Source organism: Nicotiana tabacum, chromosome 3, assembly GCF_000715075.1.
Source record: "Nicotiana tabacum cultivar K326 chromosome 3, ASM71507v2, whole genome shotgun sequence".
Taxonomy (NCBI): Eukaryota; Viridiplantae; Streptophyta; class Magnoliopsida; order Solanales; family Solanaceae; genus Nicotiana; species Nicotiana tabacum.
This window is the reverse complement of record NC_134082.1, coordinates 37,764,952-37,790,521: the sequence shown is the minus strand read 5'-3', so window position 1 is coordinate 37,790,521 and position 25,570 is coordinate 37,764,952. Positions and strand designations below refer to the sequence as shown.

At 37.7% G+C, this 25,570-nt stretch overlaps 1 protein-coding gene across 1 annotated transcript; it reads right to left on the bottom strand.

The window, feature by feature from the left end:
* Positions 1-887: 887 nt before the first annotated feature.
* Positions 888-9,577, bottom strand: LOC107774850 (large ribosomal subunit protein eL32z). The gene is made up of 4 exons (XM_075249356.1): positions 9,439-9,577; positions 9,264-9,367; positions 1,392-1,573; positions 888-1,301 (listed from the first exon to the last, which is right to left on the bottom strand). Exons 2-4 carry the CDS (start codon positions 9,351-9,353, stop codon positions 1,172-1,174), a joined length of 402 nt encoding a protein of 133 aa, XP_075105457.1. The 5' UTR covers positions 9,354-9,367; positions 9,439-9,577; the 3' UTR covers positions 888-1,171.
* Between the last annotated feature and the right edge of the window lie 15,993 nt (positions 9,578-25,570).

Here is a 25,570-nt window from a genome sequence, read left to right as displayed (position 1 = left end):
ACGGAAGATTTGAAACCGTCCACCTATGATTTGAGTTCGCCTTTGACCATAGACGAAGATTGCAGATGTGGAGGGAGACGTTGATGTTATTCTTTAGAGCTTCTTTAGCCTTTCCTTCTACTTACTTGATTTGTTCTAGCCTTGTCTTTTGACTCCTTTATATAGGATGGGATGGAGTAGCCTCCAAGAAATCCCTAGTGGGCTATTGGGCTTGAGGCTCATGGGCTGACCCATTTGATAGAAGACTAAGTAATGGGCTAGTAATACATTAAACCTTTATTTAAATCAATTTAATTAGATTTAAATAATTGACTCAATTATACTAGCCCATAATATTTATTTTGACTAGTATATATTTAATTTATGATAAAATCTAAATTCCTTATGGATTTAAATTTCATAAAAATTTTATTATCTACAATGAACAAAACAACAGACCAAAATAGTATAATAAAAAGGTATATTTAAATATTTTTTCATAATACATGGGTATATTTGACCCTTTACCGATATAGAAATGGACAAGCACATTCAGAAACACTCTTTTGGAGAGACCAAGTTCTTAAAAAGAGTGACTAGCATTATCGTATAAATGAACGAACTTGAACTAACGTCAACGAATGTCAAACAAGAGTAAGAATCAAATTAAGATGGTCAACTGATACTTATAAGATAAGCAGTTTCTCAAGTAAACTCTCAAAATTTCTTTTCATCTTCAAGACAAAAATGGAGGAGCTGTATCTACTAGCACATCCCAAACAAAATGCTTCAATCACCTTACTTGGATCTTTCTTCTGTAACAAAACTCTAAAGTCTTGTGTCCGGATTAGCTTGCATAACATCAACAAAATTTACTGCCAATGCTGAGATTTAAACTCTAGGCAGATGAAAACAAGGCACCTAGCATTTTCTGCCAATGCTGAGATTTAAACTATAGTTTCCTATGGTCCGTTTCAGCAGCTCTTGTATAATATAGTCTACAAATCCCATAGATGCATGTAGAATGTAACCATAGTGGCAACTTATCACCCAGAGGACTGGAGTAAATACGTAAAATCTGAAAAGTTTTAACATTAGCCACACAAGGATGGGCAAAAATCCATATCGAACAAAATTTGATTTGCAGACATGTCCAGACACTGACATTATAAAGATACTAAAGCCAAAGTGCTCATTCATCCTCCTGGCTGCGTAGCCTAGCAAGCTTGTTCGTCACAACCACATCAAGTTGTGCTGCTCGCTCAACAATTTCTTTCCTCTTCCTTGTGGACACATTATGTGCAATCTCTGCACAGTAAGTTCTGACAAGAAAAGATACAATCAGCTGCCAGGAATAAAGATGATCAAACAACTTTAAGCGAATGATAGAATAGGACTGCTTAGTGCATTACCGGTTGTGCATCATTAAGATCTCGAGTTCACTCGCATTGTGCACAACAAACTTCTTGAAGCCATTGGGAAGATAGTGACGTGTCTTCTTGTCAGACCCATATCCAATATTGGGCATCAGCACACAACCCTTAAACTTTCTTCTAACACGAGAATCAATACCTTTTGGTCTGCGCCAGCTTTCCTGTTTTAGAAAAATCAAAATAGTTAGTTTAATTTAGTAAGCCAGCACAGTTCATGGTGACTGATGAAAGGTAGATGCATTTGGAACTCTAGATGCATTCCCCTGTCGATGTAATGAAAATGACCTGTAGCAATGCATGAAACCAATTAACCTTCATAACCCGCATACTAAACCAAATAATAATGTGCAAATCAATGATTATCTATATTTATTATATTATAGCATGAAGTCCACTAGCAAAATGTCGTTTACCTTTTTTACCCTTAAAAAGTAGATCTCACACTAGACCAATAAGTCATTTAATTATTTCTCTAATATTTAGGACTTCAGAATCAACTAAAATTTTATTTTTTCAAAATCATTTCTTATTTAAACTATGTAGAAGTTCCTAATATTTAAATCTTAAAATTCAATTAAAATTTCACCTTATATAATTTCATTCCTTATTTGACCAACTTTTATATCCTTATGGACTTTGGAAATGCTTTTGCAGTTTAATGCATGTCAATTAAAGTTTTTCTTACAACTTGTTTGGATGGTTGTTACATGTCGTTTCATAATGTATCGTATTGTATTGTACTGTATCGTATTGTTTGATAAATACAATGTTTGGATAAATTGTATCGTTTCCCGTTATTTCATGATGTCACGCACCAAAAATAGGAAGAATAAACTTGCAACATTACTAAGAAAAAATAAGATATGAAGTAGAATCATTATATAAAAAATAGGGGAAAGGATAAAATACGTTTATTTAATAATAAAGAAGGGCAAAATGAGAGGAAAAAATAAGGTAACGACGCCACCACACCAAACCCGTCGTTACATAAAGTGACATTTTTCGTCATACGTGGATTTAACGATACTATACAATAAAATTTAAGTAACAATCAAAACAAACATTATATTTAAAGTAACAATATAATAGGTAACAACCATCCAAACAAGTTGTTACACTTAGCCTCTGAAGTATATAACTATTAGTATCTTTTCTCCAAATAATTACAATAATTGATTACAACAATATCCCACGAGAGACCCTTGCAACGCAGCATAGGCTTTTGGTGATGGACATTGGTATTATGATAAAGAGGAAGAAGAGGTCAGGACGAGGACGCCCGATGATTAGGTGGGGCGCCTTGACTAAGGATAAAGCTCAGCTCAGGATTTGGAAGGAAAGTTATCGGTAATGGGAGCTTGGAGAAGTAGTGGGGACGCAAACACTATGTGGTCGACGACGGCGAACTGTATAAGGAAGGCGGCGAGAGAGGTGTTAGGGATATCTTCAGACTGCACCTGTGGCCACAAAGGAGATTGGTGGTGGAAGGCAGTTGTCCAAGGTAAAGTGGAAGCAAAGAAGGCGGCTTACCTACGGTTAATAGGGAGCACTGGTGAGGAGGAGAAGAGAGCGAACAATGAGAGGTATAAGGTAGCTAAGAAGGAGGCGAAGATGGCAGTAATGGAGGCTAAGACGGCAGCTTTTGCTCGTCTGTATGAGGAACGAGGGAACAAAGGCGGGGAGAAGAAGTTATTCCGAATCGCTAAGGTGAGAGAGAGGACGGCTCGGGATCTGGACCAAGTGAGGTGCATAAAAGATGATGACAGCAAAGTTTTGATGGGGGGTGACCAGATTAAGAGGAGATGGCAGACCTACTTTCATAAACTTCTAAACGAAGAAGGGGATCAAGATATTGTACTAGGTGAACTGAGGAATGCCGACAGTCCCCATGAATTAAGTTATTGTAGGGACATTGAGGTCGATGAGGTCATGGAGGCAATGCGTAAGATGAGAAGGGGCAGAGCTACCGGGCCAGACGAAATTCCGGTTGAACTTTGGAGGTATGTGAGTAAAGCAGGATTAAAATGGCTTACTGGGTTGTTTAATGTTATATTCAAGACTAATAGGATGCTTGAAGAGTGGAGGTGGAGTACAATGGTTCCATTGTATAAAAACAAAGGCGATATCCAGAGCTGTAACAACTATAGGGGTATAAAATTACTGAGTCATACCATGAAAGTCTGGGAGAGAGTGGTAGAAATGAGAGTGCGAAAGACGGTGTCTATTTCAGACAACCAGTTCGGATTCATGCCGGGGCGATCTACCACAGAAGCTATCCACCTTATTAGGAGGATGGTGGAACAATACAAGGATAAGAAGAAGGATCTCCACATGGTGTTTATTGATCTAGAGAAAACGTACGACAGGGTTCCTAGGGAGGTCTTATGGAGCTGCTTAGAGGTTAAAGGGGTCCCGGCGGCCTACATTAGGGTGATTAAAGACATGTATGATAGAGCTAAGACTCGAGTTAGGACAGAAGAAGGCGACTCCGAGCATTTTCCGATTGTTACGGGGTTACACCATGGGTCTGCGTTCAGCCCTTTCCTATTTACCCTGGTGATGGATGCACTAACTCATCATATTCAAGGAGATGTGCCATGGTACATGTTATTTGCTGATGACATAGTTCTAATCGATGAGACACGAGGCGGCGTCAACGAGAGGCTAGAGGTTTGGAGACAGGCCCTTGAGTCTAAAGGCTTCAGGCTGAGCAGGACGAAGACGAAATACCTCGAGTGCAAATTTGGGGCCGAGCCGACGGAAGCGGGAGTGGAAGTGAGGCTCGACTCTCAAGTCATTCCTAAGAGGAGCAGTTTCAAGTACCTTGGGTCAGTTATTCGGGGGATCGGGGAGATCGACGAGGATGTCACACACCGTATAGGCGTGGGGTGGATGAAGTGGAGGTTAGCGTCGGGAGTCCTGTGTGACAAGAAAGTGCCAACGTTACTAAAACGTAAGTTTTATAGAGCAGTGGTTAGGCCTGCCATGTTGTATGGGACCGAGTGTTGGCCGATTAAGAACTCTCACATCCAAAAGATGAAAGTAGCAAAGATGAGGATGTTGAGGTGGATGTGCGGGCATACAAGGATGGATATGATTAGGAATGAAGATATTCGAGAGAAGGTGGGCGTGGCCCCCATGGAGGACAAGATGCGGGAAGCAAGACTCAGATGGTTCGGGCACATTCAGAGGAGGAGCACTGAGGCACCGGTGAGGAGGTGTGAAAGACTGGTTGTGGTGAGCACGAGGAGAGGTAAAGGGAGACCTAAGAAGTATTGGGGAGAGGTGATCAGGAAGGACATGGCGCGACTTAGGATTACTGAGGGCATGGCCCTTGACAGAGAATTGTGGAGGTCGAGCATTAAGGTTGTAGGCTAGGGGGAAGTTGTGAGTATTTCTACATCGCACTAAAGTGAGACTAGCCAGTTAGGAGTTAGTCTTAGGATGGTACTGGTCAGCTACTGATGCAGGCTTTATCTGCTGGATATTATTATATCTTCCATCTTTTTCGTACTTCCTATATTTCTTATATTACTGTTATTTTTATTTTATGTTATTTTATGTTATTTTATTATGAGTCTATTGATTAGTACTAATATATCGTCTCTTGTCGCTTTCTTGAGCCGAGGGTCTCCTGGAAACAACCTATCTGCCCCTCGGGGTAGGGGTAAGGTCTGCGTACATATTACCCTCCCCAGGCCCCACTAGTGGGATTATACTGGGTTGTTGTTGTATAGAAGACATCAGCAACGCATGCTCGTTTTATTCCTTTTAAACTTTTATAGAGTTTTGATGTAATTTTAAGTATAAATTAGTAGAAGCCAGAACTACCATTGTAATATTAATTTAAACAATAAATTAAGCTACAGTCATACTATATAAAATTGTATCTACAATTAATATTTTAAACTTTAGATAAACTAATAGGGAACTCTGATACAATTATAAATTTGTTATTTTTTTCTAGAATTTTGAAAAATTGTCCTCAACAATGTGCACTCATTGGCAGAATTTATCCAAAATGAGCTTAGGATAATATTAACTTTTATTTGGTCTTGGATGAATTTAGACTAAGGCCAACAAGAATCTTGACAATTTTTTTTACGTATGCAGAGGTCCATTTAGCATATTTACATATTTATGAACTTTAAACGAACAAATAAGCATTTTGTGTACTTGGGGGTCGTTTGGTTACCCAAATAAGGATACTAATCCTGGGATAGAGTTTGGGATTGTATATATCCCATGTTTGGTTATGGATATTAGTTCATCCCAAATAAATTTTATACCAAAATAGAGGGATTAGTTATCCCATATAGAGGGTGGGACAGCTAATCCCATGGATAACCTAACCTATGGGCTTATCCTCGTCTATCCCACAATTGAACCAAACGACCCCTTAGGTTACGAAAAACAAATTCCATCATCATGCTAAAAACAAACATATAAACATTAAAAAGTTTTAATACTAAACTCAAAGAAAGAAAAGAAAAAAGAAAGAAAGAAAGAAAAGAGCATGGCACATGTTTGAACTTTTAATTTCTTTTGTTATAAAAGTAGCTCAAGGGTGTGCATTTAGTTGTGTTAAAAAAATTGTTTGTCCAAAATTTACAATTAATTAATAAAGTCATTATTTGTTGGTTTTATGATTTTTACTGGGTTGTCGTTGTTGTTTTTTGTTGCATGTTTGATGACATTATGAATATAGCATATATAAAGAGACGTTAGGTGCGATACAATAGCATAACATATTTTATCTCTATAACTACAACTATATTACGAATTCAACTGAATTCATCATCTTTACATGTTCAGAAGATATTGAATTCAACAATTGTATCAATCTAAAAACAGCCACTTTGATCATTTGAACAAAAATCGCATTTAGTTTAAGAACAATTGCTATTTTCTAATAATTTATTCTTTTTGTATACGTAATATACTAACTGCAGCAACACACACATGCAACTAGTACTTTTCAGAAGAGGATAGAGTAACAATTATACTCTACAGACTAGATGCTTTCTCATTCCACCATCCATCTAAACTTGCAGAATCGTCTAAGCTACACTAAAAACTGACAAATTACAAAATGCAGAAAGAGGATAATATAATGAAGTCGTGCAAGTGGGGGTTCAAGTAGCAGAAACATTCAAGGCCCAACTCTATCACAAAACTTGTTCAGTAATTTAGTCTCCACGTTTTCAGAATAAAAAGAATTTTGTTGTCTAGAATAACCTTTTATAGGATATTAGGGCAAAGAAAATATAAGGCGCATCAAAAGTAGGAAATATTTAAAGTCCCCATTTATTCTAGTAGAATATGGAAACTTGTTCAATTCCCAAATATTTCAGAAAATATGACCTTTCTTTTCACAAAAAATATGCAGAGTAACAGGTTGGTGTATTCCAAAATTTCCCATTCTTACCAAAATATGGTAGGTATTGGTTAATTAATGAGATTAGCTTTCAAACCCTATAAAATAAATTCTGTAATTTCAAGAAATAGTTATTTATTTTTATGCATAAAGATGTTCAACTTACTACCTTTTTTTTTTTTTTTTTGGGGGGGGGGGGGTAGGGAATAGTTCTCATCATAAATGCCCCATTTAAAAAGAACTGAGAGTTCTATGAAGGCAAAAGGCAGTTGATCTTATTTTCTTTCACTAAGTTTTCTGCAAAACGAATTTGTGATTATTATTTGGTTTTCTATAAATGTTTTTGCTGTCTGCCAAGAATACACTTTTCAATTTTCGCAAAAGATTTATTTCCAAATCGCAGCCAATGACAATCGTACAAACAATGTAAATTCAGTAGCGGTACCTTAACCAATATAACTTCCAAGTTTTATAACAGTGGCTTGAGCTGCCTCCATTACAAGGGGGCAGGCACTCCCAATGGTTGAACATGCAGATCTTGATCCTACAACTCCTTTGCCACCACCAATCCTCCATGAAGGCAGCAAATGGAGCAGCCAGAGGAACAGGACCCGGGGGAGCCCTTTGCTGTCTCTTGAAACAGCGACAGCTCAAGCCACGGTATAACCTAGAAGGTAGTTTATATAGTATTGCATTTGAATTTACATTTTATGTGAATGACATTAAAACTTTTCATATTCATCCCCCCAATCCCATTCTTAGTACCCCCATCCTTCTCACTGGCCGAGGATTTGGAAGTAAATCATCCGCAAAAAAAAATGTCTTCTTGGAGTATCTATGTAAACAAAATACATAGTGATAAGAGCAGATAAGTACTACATAGAAGATTTGGTGCAACTGAATTCTTGCAGAAAAAGAGGGAATTATTGAGGAGACGGCTGAAATTGAGTCATGTGAATAAGGTTAAGCTACAATTCTCTGCGACCCAAACAAAAGTAGGATTCTGCTCCTATGTTGCTTGCTTTCATGGTTAAACTACAATTCTCGGTGACCCAAACAAAAGTAGGATTCTGCTCCTATGTTGCTTGCTTTCATGGTTATTCTTTGTCTGAGAGATGTCGGCTGAAGAAAGAAATAGTGTTATATTTGATTAAACAGCCTTAAAAAAGGTAATAGAAGTCTATGATTAGTCAAATTAAAAGTTTTAATTGATCCCTAGGTTCCACTAACTTACAAAGAGAGGACATGTCAACTCCAAGTGGCTACATGAAAATATTTAAAGATCGCGGAATGAATAAACTTAGGCGATCCTCCAAACACTAATGAACGAGCATCTACATATCACATTGACAACATATGATTTTATCATGATCTCCCCTTTTATAAAGAACACAATTTAGGAGATCTTGGCAATAGCTAAAAATTGACCAACCAAAAACCATTTAGGCAATCCACTAGGCCATCAGAATCTTTATTTCCCCATTCTAACAATAAAATCAAAAGAAAAAGAAAATGGAATCAAAGCAAGAATTGGGAGAGGGCATTATCTCGCAGCCCAAAGCCCAGAAACACCAACTTTTGGCATAATGGGGGAAGAGAGACTGAAGAAGATAGATGGGGGTTGTAAACACAGAATAAGAAAATGGTGGCTGGTGTGTTTGTGACCGGCTATAGGTAGTGACACGAGAAAATTGATCCGCATTGGGTGCTGTGGCTGTGATTTAGTCAGCGGTGAGGCGACATATGGTAAGAAGTTGTGCGATGAAAATAGAAATTCTTGAGAGAAGGGAGATGAGAGACATGTCTTTTCAGGTTCTCTAACTATTGTCACCTAGAACAAGCCAAACATTCTCACTTCATTGTTATCAATTTTGGAAAGTATGAAAAACTATAATTCAAAAAGAAATTAGATGGTTATGAACCTCTAATCGTTTTTATAGACTTATTTTGAACTCATTCCCAAGCACAATATGCAACATCGTATTCTTGACAGGTGAAGCTATGTCAAGGATGAAATGATGGAAAGAATGAACGTTGAGAATAGGCATCTACTATTAGTAATTGTACACTACTCAAGTTGTTGAAATATATATCACAAATATAATTCTAAAATAGTCTCGTTTTGGTATTAATAATGAGAGATCAATTATATACTTATTCAATAAAATATATGGGCAATCTTGCAGCAACATTAAGTCATCACAATTTTGATAACCACCATTTTTATGTGAATCTCTTCATCCCCATATTGGTAGCATTATTTAAACCAAAAATTAAGAAACAAATGACCTAAGAAAAATCAGGCTTTAGGTGCAATCTCAGCGAAAAATTGCCAAAATTGCACTCTAATTTCGAAACATGTCACAACACAAATATTATAGAATTGATATACTAACAGAAGGGTATAAAACGCATTCTTATTTGGATATTGAGCTACTGAAACAAGTAAATCTAAGCTTGGCAGGAAAAAGTACCTTAACAGTGATTCTGCGGTCGCTCTGGGGTCTAATGAACTTCTTGACCCTCTTCTTCACAACCTTCTTGTTCAGCAATGGAACCGCCATTCTTACCTTACCTTCTGCAATTCAACTATAAAATTAGATCTTGCATACAGAGAGTAAATGAAAAAGGCAAAGAGAAGAGACTCGCCGGGAAATGTGGGTTTTTCTGCAAAAGCCGCCGCAACTTTGTTACGGAAGTGAATGCAATAAAATTATATACCCCCTACGGAACCCTTAGCTAGGGTTATGAAATGAAAGCGCTGTTAATTTTCGGGGGAAAAAAGAATTAAAAAATTAGGCATGAAAAATCATTTTTGGCCAAAAACAGAAAAAGAAATAGAAAGAAGTTTGTGAATAAATGGGTTAATCTATTTTTTAACATCGAGCAAAATAGAACAAGAAACAGAGAGAGATATGACATATATTTCTCATTCAAATATATATCTTTGATACTAGTGTTTTGGCACATGTATGAGTAGTTTAGTAGTACACGTTATCTTAAACTAATATTAATATTATAAAATGAAGTTTTCCGTAAGTAAGTAAACATTAACTAATATAGTATAAAAAAATTTGTGAGTGATCATTAGAAATCATTCTTAAGTGAATTATTCATCCGAACATGCAAAAATATTAATATTATAAAATGAAGTTTTCCGTAAGTAAGTATACATTAACTAATAGAGTATAATAAGTTTTTGTGAGTGATCATTAAAAATCATCCTTAAGTGAATTATTCATCCGAACATGCAAAAATGAATAAGTAAAGTGTAATTAGATACATGTGATTTGCATACTAATTTAGGTTTTATGAGGTTAAAAATTTATACTTAAGTGTATCTCATCTAATACTTTTTTATAAACGGTATTCCTAGTGTATGTTCCTTCCATCTGTTTCGGTTGTTCTATCATAACCAAGACTTCTTTTACCGATATTGATATTCCTCTTGAAAATGCAACATAAAGTTATCCATGTGAAAAAACATATTGTGATAGATACAATCCGACATAAGGTATTGTTTGATCATGTGTTTTATTTATCATCATTGTAAAACATAAATGTAAGAAAAATTATTTCCGCACGAATATGAAAGGGTATCCTTCATTTTCAAAGGGAGAAAGTTAAATTCTTGGATTAAACAAATGTTTCGTAGCAGATTAACCCGTTGTAATTCTGCATATATAACATTATTGTCAAATCCTCTAAAAATTAATGTTGTACTATTGCCTACGCCATTTGAAGGTCCGAATTTCTAAGTAGCATTATGGTGCATTTTCTTTCGGAACTAACCTATTCAAGGAAATATAAACATTTGAAATTTTATTAATACTTTTAAACATAGAAGTATATACATACTTATATATAGATAGAGAAAGAGAATAAGAGAAACTTAAATGACATTATGGGTTTGACGATATACCTATGTGACGGAAGATCATTTGATGTTAAAGTATCCAGTATTTTTTATATAGTAGTTGTTGGTATCTTCTTCTACAGAGTCAAAACTAATAAATTTCTTGCTTTCACAAGGAAAACTTAGTTATCATCATTTTATTTAGTTGATCTACAAATTCATTTGAATGTATCGGAATTTTTATCTTAAGATTTAGAAGAACTTTGTGTTATTATTATAATTATTATTATTATTTCTTTTTTCTTAATGTATGCTCCATGACTTGAAGTTTGTGCACCTTTAGAACTTTTCTTTTTATATTGGGTCTCAGAATGACTTTGAGGTTGTGATTACTCAACATCAATCTCTTCTGATTGTGCGGCAGGATTCCCTTCAGTGGTTTCCCAAGAAGGAGCATAGGAGGAGGACTCAGTCTGAGTCTGTCCCCTTTCCCTACCAACTTTCTTTTTCTTGCCTATCAATTTCCTGGGACTAGGGGCTCGTGAAGTATTTGGAGCCCCTTTACTTCTTTCTCTCTTTCTCACAGACTCACCTTGACCCATAGAAACCTCACTCTTGCCTCTTGATCTGACCATTCTACCTGAGAAAGCACAAAAATGCAACATAAAAGGAGGATCACATTGTTTGGCCATAAACTATGCTAAACACTTGGTTAAGAATTGAGAAAATATGCAGGGGATATGGGGCATCTCAGTCCACAATTAGAGTATTGCAGTCCGCAATTGGGGAAGTGCGACCGCACTAGGACCATTATAGACTGCAATTGAGGTTTTGCCACAAAAGATAATCATGTTCTATTATTTCAGTCGGAATTTTCCAAATTTCACATGATTCCGCATATGCCACCAGAGATAGTCCCAAAAACAAGAAGCACAAAGCAACAAACAAAAGTTGAGAAGAAAAAGAGAAGAAAGTGAACATATATTGTGAAAGTGCAAGTGTGTGAAATTTGGAAGTATAGTGGTAATTTGCATGCTTTGATGCCCAAGAGGTGATTAGAGAGATGTAAGGTTATTTTCGGATAATTGAAATAAAAGAAAAAAAGGACATAGCTCTAGTTCTTTTAATTGCAGGGCGGGTTGGGTCAAAACCAAGCAGTGTGGCCACAATTGTGCAACGCCGTCCACACTCGGTTATTTATGACCTTAATGGAAACAACTTTAACCTTGAATTGAATAACAACACTGGATCTCCGACATTGAACTCCTTGTTCCAAATGTACTATCATGAAGATATTTCATCTTTTCTTTGTACAATGATGAACTTTCATAAGAATGAAATGAGAATTCATCTAACTCACTCAAATGTTCTACCTGCAAGTTAGTGATAATATCTCAATCAAGATTCAACTTCTTTAAATCCCACATGGCTTTTTGCTCCAACTCTATCGGTAAATGGCAAGCCTTTCCGAACACCAACCAATACGAGAACATCCTGATAGGTTTTTTGTAGGCCGTTGTATATGCCTATAGGGCATCATCAAGCTTCTTAGACCAATCCGTCCGGTTAATATTAACCATTTTGGATAAGAAACTCTTTATTTTCCGGTGTGTCACTTCTTCTTGCCCACTTATTTGCGGATGATAATGAGTTATTACCTTGTAAGTGACATTATACTTTCCAAGAAAATGGTTAAAGGCCTTGATCCAAAAATGTGATCCTCCATAACATATGATTGTTCGGTGTTCCAAATCCGTGAATATGTTCCTATTCAAGAAAGCAACCACAGTTTTAGCCTCATTGTTAGGTGAAGCCACAACTTCCACCCATTGTACACATAGTTTACTACCTCTAATATATAACTATCACCATAAGAACTCATGAATGGACCCATAAAATAAATACCCCAAATATCAAATATCTCAATCTCCAAGATAGTCGCGAGAGGCATTTTATGTTTCTTTAAAATTTCATCACCTCTTTGGCATTCATCACATCTTTTTACCTACTCACTAATATCCTTTTAAAGAGTAGGCTAATAGAATCCATAATTTAGGACTTTTGCCGTGTTTCTTTGTCCGCCACGATGACCACCATAAGGCAAAGAATGATAAGCAACAAAAATAATTTTTTGCCCATCATCATTTTTTTGCTCATCGTCTAACACATATCTCCTAATTATTCACCCATGTAAATATAAAAAAGGTATCGCACATCCCAATAGTAATCTCTGCAATCTCTTTTAACCTTCTTTCTTTGGTTGGAACTAAACTCAATCGAGATAATACCACTAGCAATGTAATTAGCCAAATTCGCATACTATGGTACTTCTCTCATGGATAACGATATGAGTTTGTCATTGTATAAAGAGTCATTGATCTCAAGGCCATCATATGTCCTCCCCTCCTCATCCAAATGAGACAAGTGGTCCGCCACTTGATTTTCACTACCCTTCTTATCTTGGATATCAATATTAAACTCCTAAAATAGAAGTACTCATCTCATCAACAAGTCTTGGATTCCTTTTTGCTCATAAGATATCGAAGTGCTGCATGATCCGTGTGCACAATTACCTTGACACCTATCAATTAAGGACAGAACTTCCCAGTAGCAAACATAATGGGAAGAAATTCCTTTTTTATAACCATGTAATTTACTCGTGCACTACTCATGGTTTTACTAGCATAGTAGACCATGTGAAAGATCATGTTGACTCTTTACCCCCAAAATAGTCCCCACCGCAATATCACCAGTATCACACATGAGTTCAAATGGTAAGCTCCAATTTGGAGGCATGATAACAGGAGTGGTGCTAAACTTGATCTTCAACTCTTAAAAAGCTTTCATACACTCATCATTGAAATTGAACTTCACATCTTTCTCAAAGAACTTGCACATGGGATTCTCTAGAAAAATCTTTGATGAATCTGCAGTATAAATCCGCATGGACTAAGAAAATCCTCAAACCCTTCATCGAAGTTGGAGGTAGAAGCTTGGAGATCTCTTCTGTTTTTGCTTTGTCAACTTCAGTGTTATTCTTTGAGATTTTATGCTCAAAGACTATGTCTTCTTCAACCATGAAATGATACTTTTTCCAATTAAGCACCAAGTTTGTCTCCTCATATCTAGCCAATACTTTGTCCAAGTTTGCAAGAGAAGCATCAAATGATTCTCCTAGTACTGAAAAACCATCCATAAACCTCAAGGTAAATATCTGTAAAGATATCCACCATGCACCATTGTAAAGTCGTCGGTGTACTACATAAACAAATGGCATTCGCATGAAGGCAAATGTGCCATAGGGACAAGTGAAAGTTATCTTTTCTTAATCTTCTGATGCAATAAGGATTTTTTTGTATTCTGAATAGTATCTATAAAGCAATTGAAGGCAGTCCGACCAATCTATCGAGCATTTGGTCTATGAATAGAAGGGAAAAATTGATCCTTTCTTGCAACCTTGTTATTTCTGGTAATCTATACAAAATCTCCACCCAGTAACAGTTGTTGTGGGGATTAACCTATTTTTATCATTGGTAATAACCAGCATCCCCCCTTTCTTAGGCACATATTGAGCTGATAATGTTTATGATCTATCGGATATTGGGTATACGACCTCGACATTCAACCATTTAATAATCTCCTTCTTGACTACCTCTTGCATTGTCTCATTGAGCCTCTTTGAAGTACAACCAAGATCTCACACCATCCTCCAATTTAATTTTGTGCATGCAAACACATGAGACTTATAGACCTTTTATACCCCAAAGGTCTGCCAAAGTCCACTCAATGACTTTCTTCCTCATTTGCAGGACCTCTAACATAGAACCTACCTACACATTAGTCAAACAAGAAGAAAAATAACTGGTAAAGTAGAACAAGGGCCTAAAAACTCATACCGAAGGCGTGGTAGTAATGGCTTTAACTCTAAGGTAGGTGGTTCTTTAATCGGCTTTGTAGAAAGAGTCTTCCTATTTTCAAGGTCCACAGATAACTTTCTTGGTCTGTAGTTATGTGAACCCATCCCTAGCAGGGAGTTGATACATTTCATAAAACTCATCCATCTCCTCATTATAAAATTAATCTAGATGGACTCTAAAATATCATCCACGTTAATTGTAGCACTTGTGACATCAATTATCACATCAGTCACCAAATCAAAAAATGACCAGATGTCATTGTTATTAGGTTGAGTCATGAACTTGTACATAGAAACACCACTTGTTCCTCGCCAATCAATTATGAACTCTCCGGTGTCAACCTCATAAAGGTCCTTTATCACGATGACATCCAAAGGATAAATGCTACTTCATAGTCCACTTTGTAATCCATGATAACAAGGCTGGTGGAAAAAATAAACCTATCAACCCGAAGTAACACATCTTCAATTACTTTTGATGATCTTTTCATAGTGTAGTTGGCCATCCATAACCTTATTGAATTAGGTATTAGTTTCCCAATCTACCAACTTTTAAAAATTGAAAGAAGCATCAAGTTGATACTAGCCCCAAGATCACATAAAGCCTCAGAAAAATCCGCACTTCTAATAGTGTATGGAATAGTAAAAGCATCGGGATCCTCCAACTTGGGAGCCATAGGATGAACAATAGCACTAACTTGGTGATTGACCTTAATAGTTTCAAAGTTCATCTACTACTTCTTGGTCACAAGGTCTTTCATGAATTTGGCATAATCATACATTTTCTCTAAAGCCTCTACCAATTGCATATTAATAGATAAACCCTTCATCATTTGTATGAACCTTTTGTACTGGTTCTCGCCATTTTGCTTAACAAACCTTTGAGAATAATAAAGGGAGGCTTTGACAAAGATGCCTTAGTCTTTTGCACTACCGATTCCGATTTATCAATCACATGTTCCCCAGATGGGTTTACTTTCTCTTGCATATCCTCAACGGCATCATGAATATCAATTCAAACATTATAACTTGCTAAGGATCATCTTGTGTAATCACCTTATATTGCATTTCATGTTCATCTTCCATAATTCTCTTTTCACTTTGTTTTGATGCATCTCACCTTTGTCACTCCTTCTAACAACCACCATCACTTGCTTCATGTTATTTTCACCTTTAGAATTTGCCACTGTATCGCTTGGTAAAGCACCTCTAGGCCTAGTGTTAAGAGATTGTGAATTTTGTCCCATTTGGACTTCAAGATTCCGGATGGAAGTGGTACGAGAAGCAAGTTGGGCATCCGTATACGCATTCTTCTCCATCAATTGCTTGAACATGCTCTTAATTCAACCAATATCATTTCTTGAGGAACTTGAACTTTGGGAGTGGTAAGGAGGCAAATTACTTGGTTGTTAGTACATAGATGGTCTTTGAGAGCCCGAGCCCCTAGTTGTTTCTCCCTTAATTGCCTTGGTTGTTGTTCCCCTAATTACTTTGTTGTTATTCCCCAAATTGCCTTGGTTGTTGTTGTGTACGCAATTTCCTTGACTGTTAAAGGTCTCCGTTGACCTTGATTGGACCCTTTTAAAGTCACCTCTTTGCCCTTAATAATTATTCACAAATTAACTTTCTCATTTTACTTTTGATAACGACCCTCTCGATTGTAGCCCCTATTATCTCGTAAATACATCTCATTTTGAGGTTGAAATCGATTGCCCTTGGCCCTTTGTTTTCTTTCAATGTCTTTAACACCATCCATTATAGGAACTTGTTTCAGATCTAGAGTTTTTTCTGCAGTTGAGATTTAGCAAGTTGAACCATAGTTGTAGTCAACTCAGCAATAGTTTGACCATGATCTTGTAACTCCTTGTGTAGATGTATCATATTGAGGTCTCTTTGAGACACATTTGCTCGGGGCTGCCAAACGGATGATATCTTCACCATCTCATCTAGTATTACACAAACCTCTGTATAGGTGTACTCATGACCCCTCGGCCAATTGGTTTATCATACATTGACTGATTGTATTGATGCCACAATAGAAGGTTTATGGCAACATATTCTCAGTCATGTTATTGTTAAGACACTCATTCACCAGTGTTCTATAACGCTCCCAGGTCTCATGTATTGGCTCTTTTAGTTCTTGTTTGAAAGACAAAATCTCATTCCTCAATGTTGCCATATATTTGGGTGAAAAGAACTTCATGACAAATTGGCTGCCAACTCATCCTAAGTATGGATAGAGTGATATGGTAAATATTCCAATCAATCCAAGGCCTCCCCCCTTAGAGAGAAAGGGAATAACCTCAATCTCAAAGCATCTTCAGACAAATTTGTTTACTTCCCTAAAAAGCATCCACAAATTCTTTCAAGTGCTTGTAAGCATTTTGATGAAATTCCTCAGTGAAGTAGTTCTCAAGCAATATGATAATGACATTTATGATTTAAAAATTTCATGCCCTAATGCGAGGGGTAGGGGACAGTTGTACTTGCATATCCTTCATTCTACAAATCATAAGGTTGCGCCGTTTGGGCTTGTGATGAAGTGGCTCCGGGACAAAAAGGAAACCAAAAGGGAAGAGGCCAAAATAATAATGTGCCTCAACCACCTACCTCTCCAAAGCGTCAAACCCCCTTCTTAGACACACATTGAATCGATGAAGTGCATGAGCTATCAGATATGGGCTATACCTTCCTAGAGATAACTCCAAATTGATAACTTGTAGAATACACCTAATTAAGAGATATGATACAGTCATATGCAATATAATTATCCAACTAAGAGTTGGTCGAACCACAAGGAGTTTGTATGGAATTTAAAGTAGATACCTAAGTGAGAGACTCAATATATCATAATTTAGCTTTCAAAGAAGTTTGGACTAATTAAACTATTGATAATGCTAAGACTTATCTAAGAGACAATTTAACAAATACCTACATAATAAAAAAAAAGCCTAGGGTTGTATTAATTACCTAGATATTCAACTAGATAGATATAATCTACTAAACTTGGTTAGATGATTGAGAATATGTAAGGCCCTATGGAAATTTCTACTCAAAAACCCGAATTTCGTGATGTCAAGGTAGGATCATGTGTTAGAAATTTATAAAAAAAAAGCTCACCGCAGTTCGGACCCTTTGGATTAATCGGTGCATTAAAAAGTTAAGAATTATGTTTTCCAGAAACGTGCGTTTCTGCGGCCCATTATGCGGTCGCATAATAGGTATGTGGACCGCATAGTCGCCGCAGAGCCAGTCAGTGAGTTTGTTTATTTGATACCAACTATGCGGCCAATTATGCGATTGCATAATCAACATATAGGCCGCATAGTCATCGCATAATCCCCTTGGAATTTTTGTGAAGGGTAGTTCTGCGGTGCACTATGCGACCGCAGAATAGGTATGTGGACCGCATTTTTGTCGCATACCCAGACAGTTTGTCCAGATTTTGGGACCATTTTTGCGGTCTAATTTGCGGGCCGCATATCCATTATGCGATCACAAATCGTGTCGGGGCTCCTATTTTCTAACTTTTATAACTCGACCCCATCCCCTTAAAAATACCCCATTAGACCATTTTCCTGTTATTTCACGGCATATAGAGTGAGAGAGGAAGTTCTAGAAAGAGAGGGAGTGATCTTCATTAAGTCCCCACTTCATCCTTGCCCCAAATCCTTGAAGATTGTCAAGTGAAATTGCTAGGTCTTCACCCTAAGAGGTAAGAGCTTGTACCCTCATCTATAATTTCGAAATTTCCATTAAAATAAGTGACTAACAAGGGGGTTCATGGGTATAAGGGTTGATAATCTTGCATGCATAAAAAATAATGGGGTATGGTGTGGTTGTGAACCAAAAGAGATAACAATTGTGGTATAGGATGATGAAAGTCTCTTACAAAAGTGTCCTAAAATCGATGTGCACTTAGTGCTTGATAATTTACTTAAATGAGTTGGAATCTCATTCATGCCTCTAATTCTTGGTTCAAATTATAATTTTCATAAAATAGATTGAAGTTGCTAGGAAATTTCGGAATTTATTGTAAAGGTTTAAGGAAAGCTTTACTGAGGTATGTATAGCTAAAACCCCGTCTTTTAGAAATTGAGTTTCGTTGGTGTTTGTGTAAATACAGTAAGATTAAAGTTGAATTATTGTATTGATTGTTGTTTCACATGAATTTGGGGTTATGACCTTATATGCGTGAAAGATGTGTTTCAATATGATCAATGTGCTATTCTTGATAACTTGAAAGGGTGCAAGGAATATGAATCATGTATTGAGATGCTTAGACCTCAAGGTAAGATTGAAGCTGTATATATTGTGCCATCTGTGTAAAGACTCATCTATGCTTACAATTTTATTTGCCCTTGTGTGCACATATTATCCTAAACTACAAATCTAACATTGAAAGTGGAAGATGTGATAATTGTGGCCCCAAGTGCCTATGAAATAATATATGTGAAACAAAGATTGAAATGAGATGATCGATGGAAAAGGAAAATGCCTTGGTAAGGCGGCCTAGACGATCGGGCTGAGATCGGACGCCATGCCGCACACATGGTGGTATTGTATTTGTGATCGACGTATATGTCTCAAATGAGGCAACCTAGCTGATCGGGTCGAGATCGGACTCCGCCCAAGATAGCAGTGATATTGTGGACAATGATGAACAATATGAAATGCCCCAAAACTAAAAGCTATAGGAAAATGATATGAAAGTTGTATGATTCTTTTATTTGATAATGTTGTGATCCTTTAAAGTGCTTGAGTTATACTTGTGATTTTCTTATTCTTGTATGAAAGTTCTTTCTAACTAGATGGTGTTTAGTTATACATACTAGTACTATTCTATGGTACTAACGTCCCTTTTCACCGGAGGTGCTACATTTTTAAATGAATGTAGGTGGCTCCATTGTGGATAGTGCCGATCGCGCGTAGCGGAGTACCTTCTTCTCAAAGTCTTGGTGAGCCCCTTTCTCATTCAAGGGGCTATGTTGTACATATTTTGATATAGAGATCCACTTTTGAGGTATAGCCGGAGCCTTATTGCCGGCGTTGTCATCATTGTCTTTTGTATCCTTAGAGGCTCCATAGACGTATGTGTGGGTTATGTACGGGTGTTGGATGGGTCTATGAACTATGTTGTAATTCTAACTCTTGTTTCTCTAAAGTGAAATTGTATTGAATCTTGGAAACCTAACTACGGTTTAAGGTTGTGATGTAAAATGAACTAACAATGTTGAATGTGCAATCTTTCCTATTGTTTAAATAAACGAAAGCATGGTTTCTTTAATCATATCGAGTTGGGTAGAAAGTGTTCGATAAGGCTTGCTCAGTTGGGTTCACTCGATTGAGCGCCGGTCGTGCCTCCCGAGGTTGGGGCGTGACCGAATATTATGATACACAATTTAATTTACCCACTAATTGTTTCTCTACTAACAAATAGTATAACTCAAATTGCCATCTCGAGTCAATAGAATGGCATTAAGAATAGGTGTTGTAACATCCAAGTCAAGAGATTCATACCTCTAGTTTTCTCTCTTTAATTAGGCTTAATCAAACTCTTGATTAGTCTAATTCCTTGTTAGCCAATTACCAAACTTAACTCTTTTTTTTCAAGCAAGAATCAAGTTAAAATGGTATAAATCAATATTTGCAATCACTAATTCCCAATTTAAGTATAAAATGGCTAAATAATAAGTAAACCAATCCTAAACAAGCTCAATATCAATTACCCATAAATGGCTAAATAATAAGTAAACCAATCCTAAACAAGCTCAATATCAATTACCCATAAATGGCTAAATAATAGCTAGGGTTGAAATACAATCCTAGTTATAAGTAAAAATAAAAGAGAGTTAAAGTGGTCTTTTCTAAATTGTAGCTCAAAAGTTCTCAAAAAGCAAAACCTCTACATTCCAATGGTTGCTACAATGAAAAGATACCCTAGGAATGCTAAAAGTGGCTATTTATAGTTCCTCAAAATTTGTGATTAAAATACCCTTCGAGATGAATTCCGGCCACAATTGATCAGTGCGGTTCGTAGTGCTTAGGTTTGTCTTTAATTGGTCTTCAAATGTCTTATAGATTGCATTCTACATTTGGTGTTGTGCGGTCCGCTATTGTAGTGCTGTAACTGTAATGAGCCGGTCTTCAGTTCTTCCGAGTTTTATCGATTATCTAATACTCTGAAGTCTTATTGCGGATGTCATTGCCATTGTGGTCCGCAAACTTGTATTGTGGTCCGTATTAATAAAGTAATGTTGGTGATTGATTTCTCTTGCCTTCAACTCCTTGAATTTTGATCGTATTTGCTTAAGTGCGCATTGCATATCATCATTGCAAACTGCAATGAGTTTTGCACTTGTCAACTATCAGTTATTTGCTTTCAACTTGTTTTCTTCAAGTTATTTCATCTCTCACTCATTGAGTCCTTCACAAAACTTGAAATACAACACTTCCCATTAGAAACAGACACTAAATAATCACTTTCTAACCTAAAACTATAATAAAAGAAAGTAACAAGCAGTTAAAATCTTCACTTATCACATCCTCAGACTACTGGACAAATTGAAATGCTAAACTGATGTTTAGAAACTTATTTGAGGTGCTTTTGTGTCGATTCACTTGCTAACTGATCCTTGTCCTTCTCTAGTTGAATGGTAATACAATTCTGGCCATCGTTCTTTCATATAGACTTCAACTTTTGAACTTCTCTATGACTATCCACCTATCTTCATCTTCCTTATCTTAATGGTGATTCTTCTATTGAATTGTAACGAGCCGGCTGGTCGTTTTAAGAATTAACACCCCGATCCCCTATTAACTGCTTTTCCTAAGTTTATTTCTGCTATTTTTGTTTGCCGGGATGTTCGGTTTTGAGTTTCGGAGAGTTTTGGGACACTTAGTCCCTAAATGAGAGCTTAAGTGGTAGAAAGTTGGCTGTAGTTGGAACAGTGTGAAGATGGACTCAGAATAGAAATCTGATGGTTTCGTTAGCTCCGTTGGGTGATTTTGGGGTTAAGAGCGTGCTCAGATTGTGTTTTGGAGGTCCATAGCTAATTTAGACTTGAAATGCCGAAAGTTAAATTTTTGAAGTTTCCGATTCGATAGTGAGATTTTGATCCGAGGGTCGGAATGAAATTCCGTAAGTTTTAGTAGCTCCGTAGTATTTAATGTGGCGTGCGTGCAAAATTTCAGGTCATTCGGACGAGGTTTGATAGACTTTTTGATCGAAAGCGTATTTTTAGAGTTTTTGGAATTTTTAAGCTTGAATCCGATGAAAAATAGGTGTTTTGATGTTGTTTTGAGTGTTTCAAAGGTTGGAACAAGTTTGAATGATGTTTTAGGATTGGTTGACAGGTTTGGTTGAGGTTCCGGGGGCCTCGGGTGTATTTCGGATGCTCAACGGGTCATTTTGGAACTAGAGAAATTGCAGAAAAATCTGCAGCAGCACAGTTCTGGTTTTCTTCTTTGCGTTCGCGAGTGGGGTCTCGCGTTTACAAAGAGGAGCTGGGGATGGTGAGGAATTTACTCTTCGCATTCGCGAAGGAGCTTACACGTTTGCGTGTTTGTAGGACTTGGTGCCTACGCGTTCGCGAAGACAGTCTCGCGTTTGCGTAGGGGAAGAGAATTGAACATCGTGTTTGCGGCTCAGGCATCACGTTTGCGAAGAGGGAGACTGGCCAGTGGAACTTTAGTGAATCGCGTTCGCGATAGTAGCCTCGCGTACGCGAAGAAGGAAATACCTGGGCATAATATAAAATTTCAAAATCGAGGGTTTAGCCATTTTTATCAAAACTTAAGCTTTGGAGCTCGAATTTGAGCGAGATTTTGAGGGATATTCAGATATATCGATTGGGTAACGATTCTTAACCCCTTTTTGCTTGTAACCCATTAATCCAAACATGAATTCATCATTTAATTTCGGAATTTGTATGAAAATTTGGGGAAAGTTCTTAGACCGAAAATTCGAGTTTTGATTGGGGATTTGATATTGGATTTGGATAATTTTGGTATGGTTAGACTCGTGAGAGTGTGAGGATTCTGAAAATGTAAAATTTCATCCAATTTTGAGATGTGGGCCTGAGGGACATTTTGGTCATTTTACATAATTTCACGTATTAGCTTAGAATTGTAATTGTAGAATCAGTTACTTGAAGTGTTATTTACATTATGCAATTGAATTGAATAGATTTGGGCCATTTGGAGTCGAGTACTCATGGCAAAGACGTGGTGTTGGGTTGATTTTGAGCCGGTTCGAGGTAAGTGGCTTGTCTAACCTTGTGTAGGAGACCTTCCCCTTAGGAGATGATATATTTGATAATTAAAATGCCTTGTACGTGAGGTGACAAGCGCGTACTTGAGCTAATTGTTGAAAATCCAATTTTCCATAAGTATTTCAATTGAGTACTTTTTCCTGTTTTATTCTACTTGTGAATTTAGCCTGTTGCTAGTTTAGAAAAGCATGTTTAGTTGACTTAATTGCCTATATGCTTAAACTGCCTTAATTGCATTACATAAAGCATGTTAGGCTAGGATTAACTATTTACTTGGTACAAAATTTAGCTTAATTGGGTATTCTTGTGTTACTGCTGTGTGTTTTTTACTTTGGTGCTACGGGACGACATCCCGAGAGATCCCCTGTATGTATTTATGATCTAAACTGAGGTGCGGGATACCAAGATATCTCTGGCATGTATATTGAGGATACCAAGAGATCTCTGGCACGTATATTGAGGATACCAAGAGATCCTCGGGATACCAAGAGATCTCTGGCATGTATATTGAGGATACCAAGAAATCTCTGGCATATATATTGAGGATACTAAGAGATCCTCGGGATACCAAGAGATCCCTAGAATATATTGAGGATACCAAGAGATCCTCGGGATACCAAGAGATCCTCGGGATACCAAGAGATCCCTATCATATATTGAGGATACCAAGAGATCCCTAGCACATATATTGAGGATACCAAGAGATCCCCAGTTATCATCCTTATTATGAGTGGTACTTCCTTGTGGCTTGCCTTCATCTCTGTTTCCGTTATTGTACTCTTGTTATCCTGTGTATATTCTTACTGTAGATTTTTAATTGTACTGCTTATCTTATCCTATCATCTTTATATCTATTTAATCTCAGTAGGGCCCTAACCTTCCTCGTCACTACCCAACCGAGGTTAGGCTTGGCACTTACTGAGTACCGCTGTGGTGTACTCACGCCTCTTCTGCGCATGTTTTTCATGTGTAGATCTAGGTACTTCTATTCAGGCCTACCATCCTTTAGGAAGGCGACTACTTAGAGACTTCGAGGTACATCTGTTGCGTCCGCAGACCGAGGAGTCTTTTTCTATTCCTGCCTTTTAGTATTTAGCCCTTCTGTACTTTCTGTTCTTATTAGACAAATTCTGGAGTTAGAGCTATGTAGTATTTCCTTTTTCTTAGCTTATGATTCATGGGTTTTCGGGTCTTGGATTTGGATATTGATTTTTGAGATTTATATATGGTGTATGCCGAGTGAAACATTTAAACACTATTATTGCCTTATTTCTGTTTTTTAAATTGTTTACTTCCGCAAGTTTTGGTTATCTTCCGCAATTTAGGCTTACCTAGTCGTAGAGACTAAGTGCCATTACGATGGTTCACGGAGGGCGAACCGGGGTCGTGACAAGTTGTTATCAAAGCTCTAGGTTCATAGGAGTCATGGATCACAAGCCGGTTTATTAGAGTCTCGCTGATTGGTACGGAGACGTCTGTACTTATCTACGAGAGGCTATGTAATTGTTAGGAAAAATTTCCACTTCATTTGATTCCTTGTCATGCTATAGTTTGACATCACAATTCTAAACTTCTGTCTTCTATTCTCTCACAGATGGTGAGGACACATGCTACTCGAGATGATCAGGCACCCATGAACCCTATTGTAGTCGTTAGAGGTCGGGGACGCGCACGTGGTGCAGCCAGAGCACCTGCGTGAGCTGCCACCGAGGTACCAACAACAGTTCCAGCGGACTCCAGGCACCTGACACGCCTACTGCTACTACTACTCCAGCTCTTCAGGAGACTCTAACACATTTCATGAGCATGTACACCACCTTGGCTCAGGTAGGGTTGCTTCCCCTTGCTGCATCTATGTCTCAGGCCGGGGAGGGGGGGAGCACAGACTCTAGCTGCCCACACTCTTGAGCAGCGAGTGCATGTTGAGCAGGTCCCTAAGATTATTCCTGTACCGCCTGTGGTTCCAGTTCAGCCCGAGGATATGGCAGTGACTTCCGAGGATGAGCAGTTAAGGCTTGAGAGGTTCAAGAAGTACAAGCCTCCTGTATTCAGTGGTCTAGCATTGGAGGATGCTTTGGGATTTCTTGATGAGTTTTACCGCATTCTCCATACCATGGGTATCTCAGGATCGAGCGGGGTTTCTTTCACTACCTTCCAGCTTCAAGGAGCCGCCTATGAGTGGTGGCGCACCTATGAGTTAGATAGTCCAGATGAGGCTGCTTCACTGACTTGGTCTCAGTTTTCAGATCTGTTCCTGAGGGAGTATGTTCCTTATAGCCTCAGGGACGCATGGCGCGCAGAGTTTGAGCATTTATGCCAGGTTCTATGACTGTTTTAGAGTATGCTGTCCTTTACACTAGTTTGGCTAGGCATGCACCAACCTTGGTTTTTACTGTCCGTGAGAGGGTTCGCCGGTTTATTGAGGGCCTTATTCCCAACATCAGATCTAGCATGGCTCGTGAGTTGGAGATAGATATTTCTTATCAGCAGGTGGTGAGCATTGCTAGGAGGATTGAGGGTATGCATGCTAGGGAGAGAGATGAGAGAGGTCTCGAGAGTCGGGCCATTATTCTAGTGCCCGTATCCCAGTTGTAGGTCGTTATGGTAGGGGTTATATGAGTCGTCCTGTTCATTCAACTCTTCCAGCAGCCAGTAGTGCTCTAGCTCCTCCTAGGCCTCAAGAGCCTTATTATGCACCTCCGGTTTCTAGCGCGCCTCCAGCTTGGGGTGCTTTCA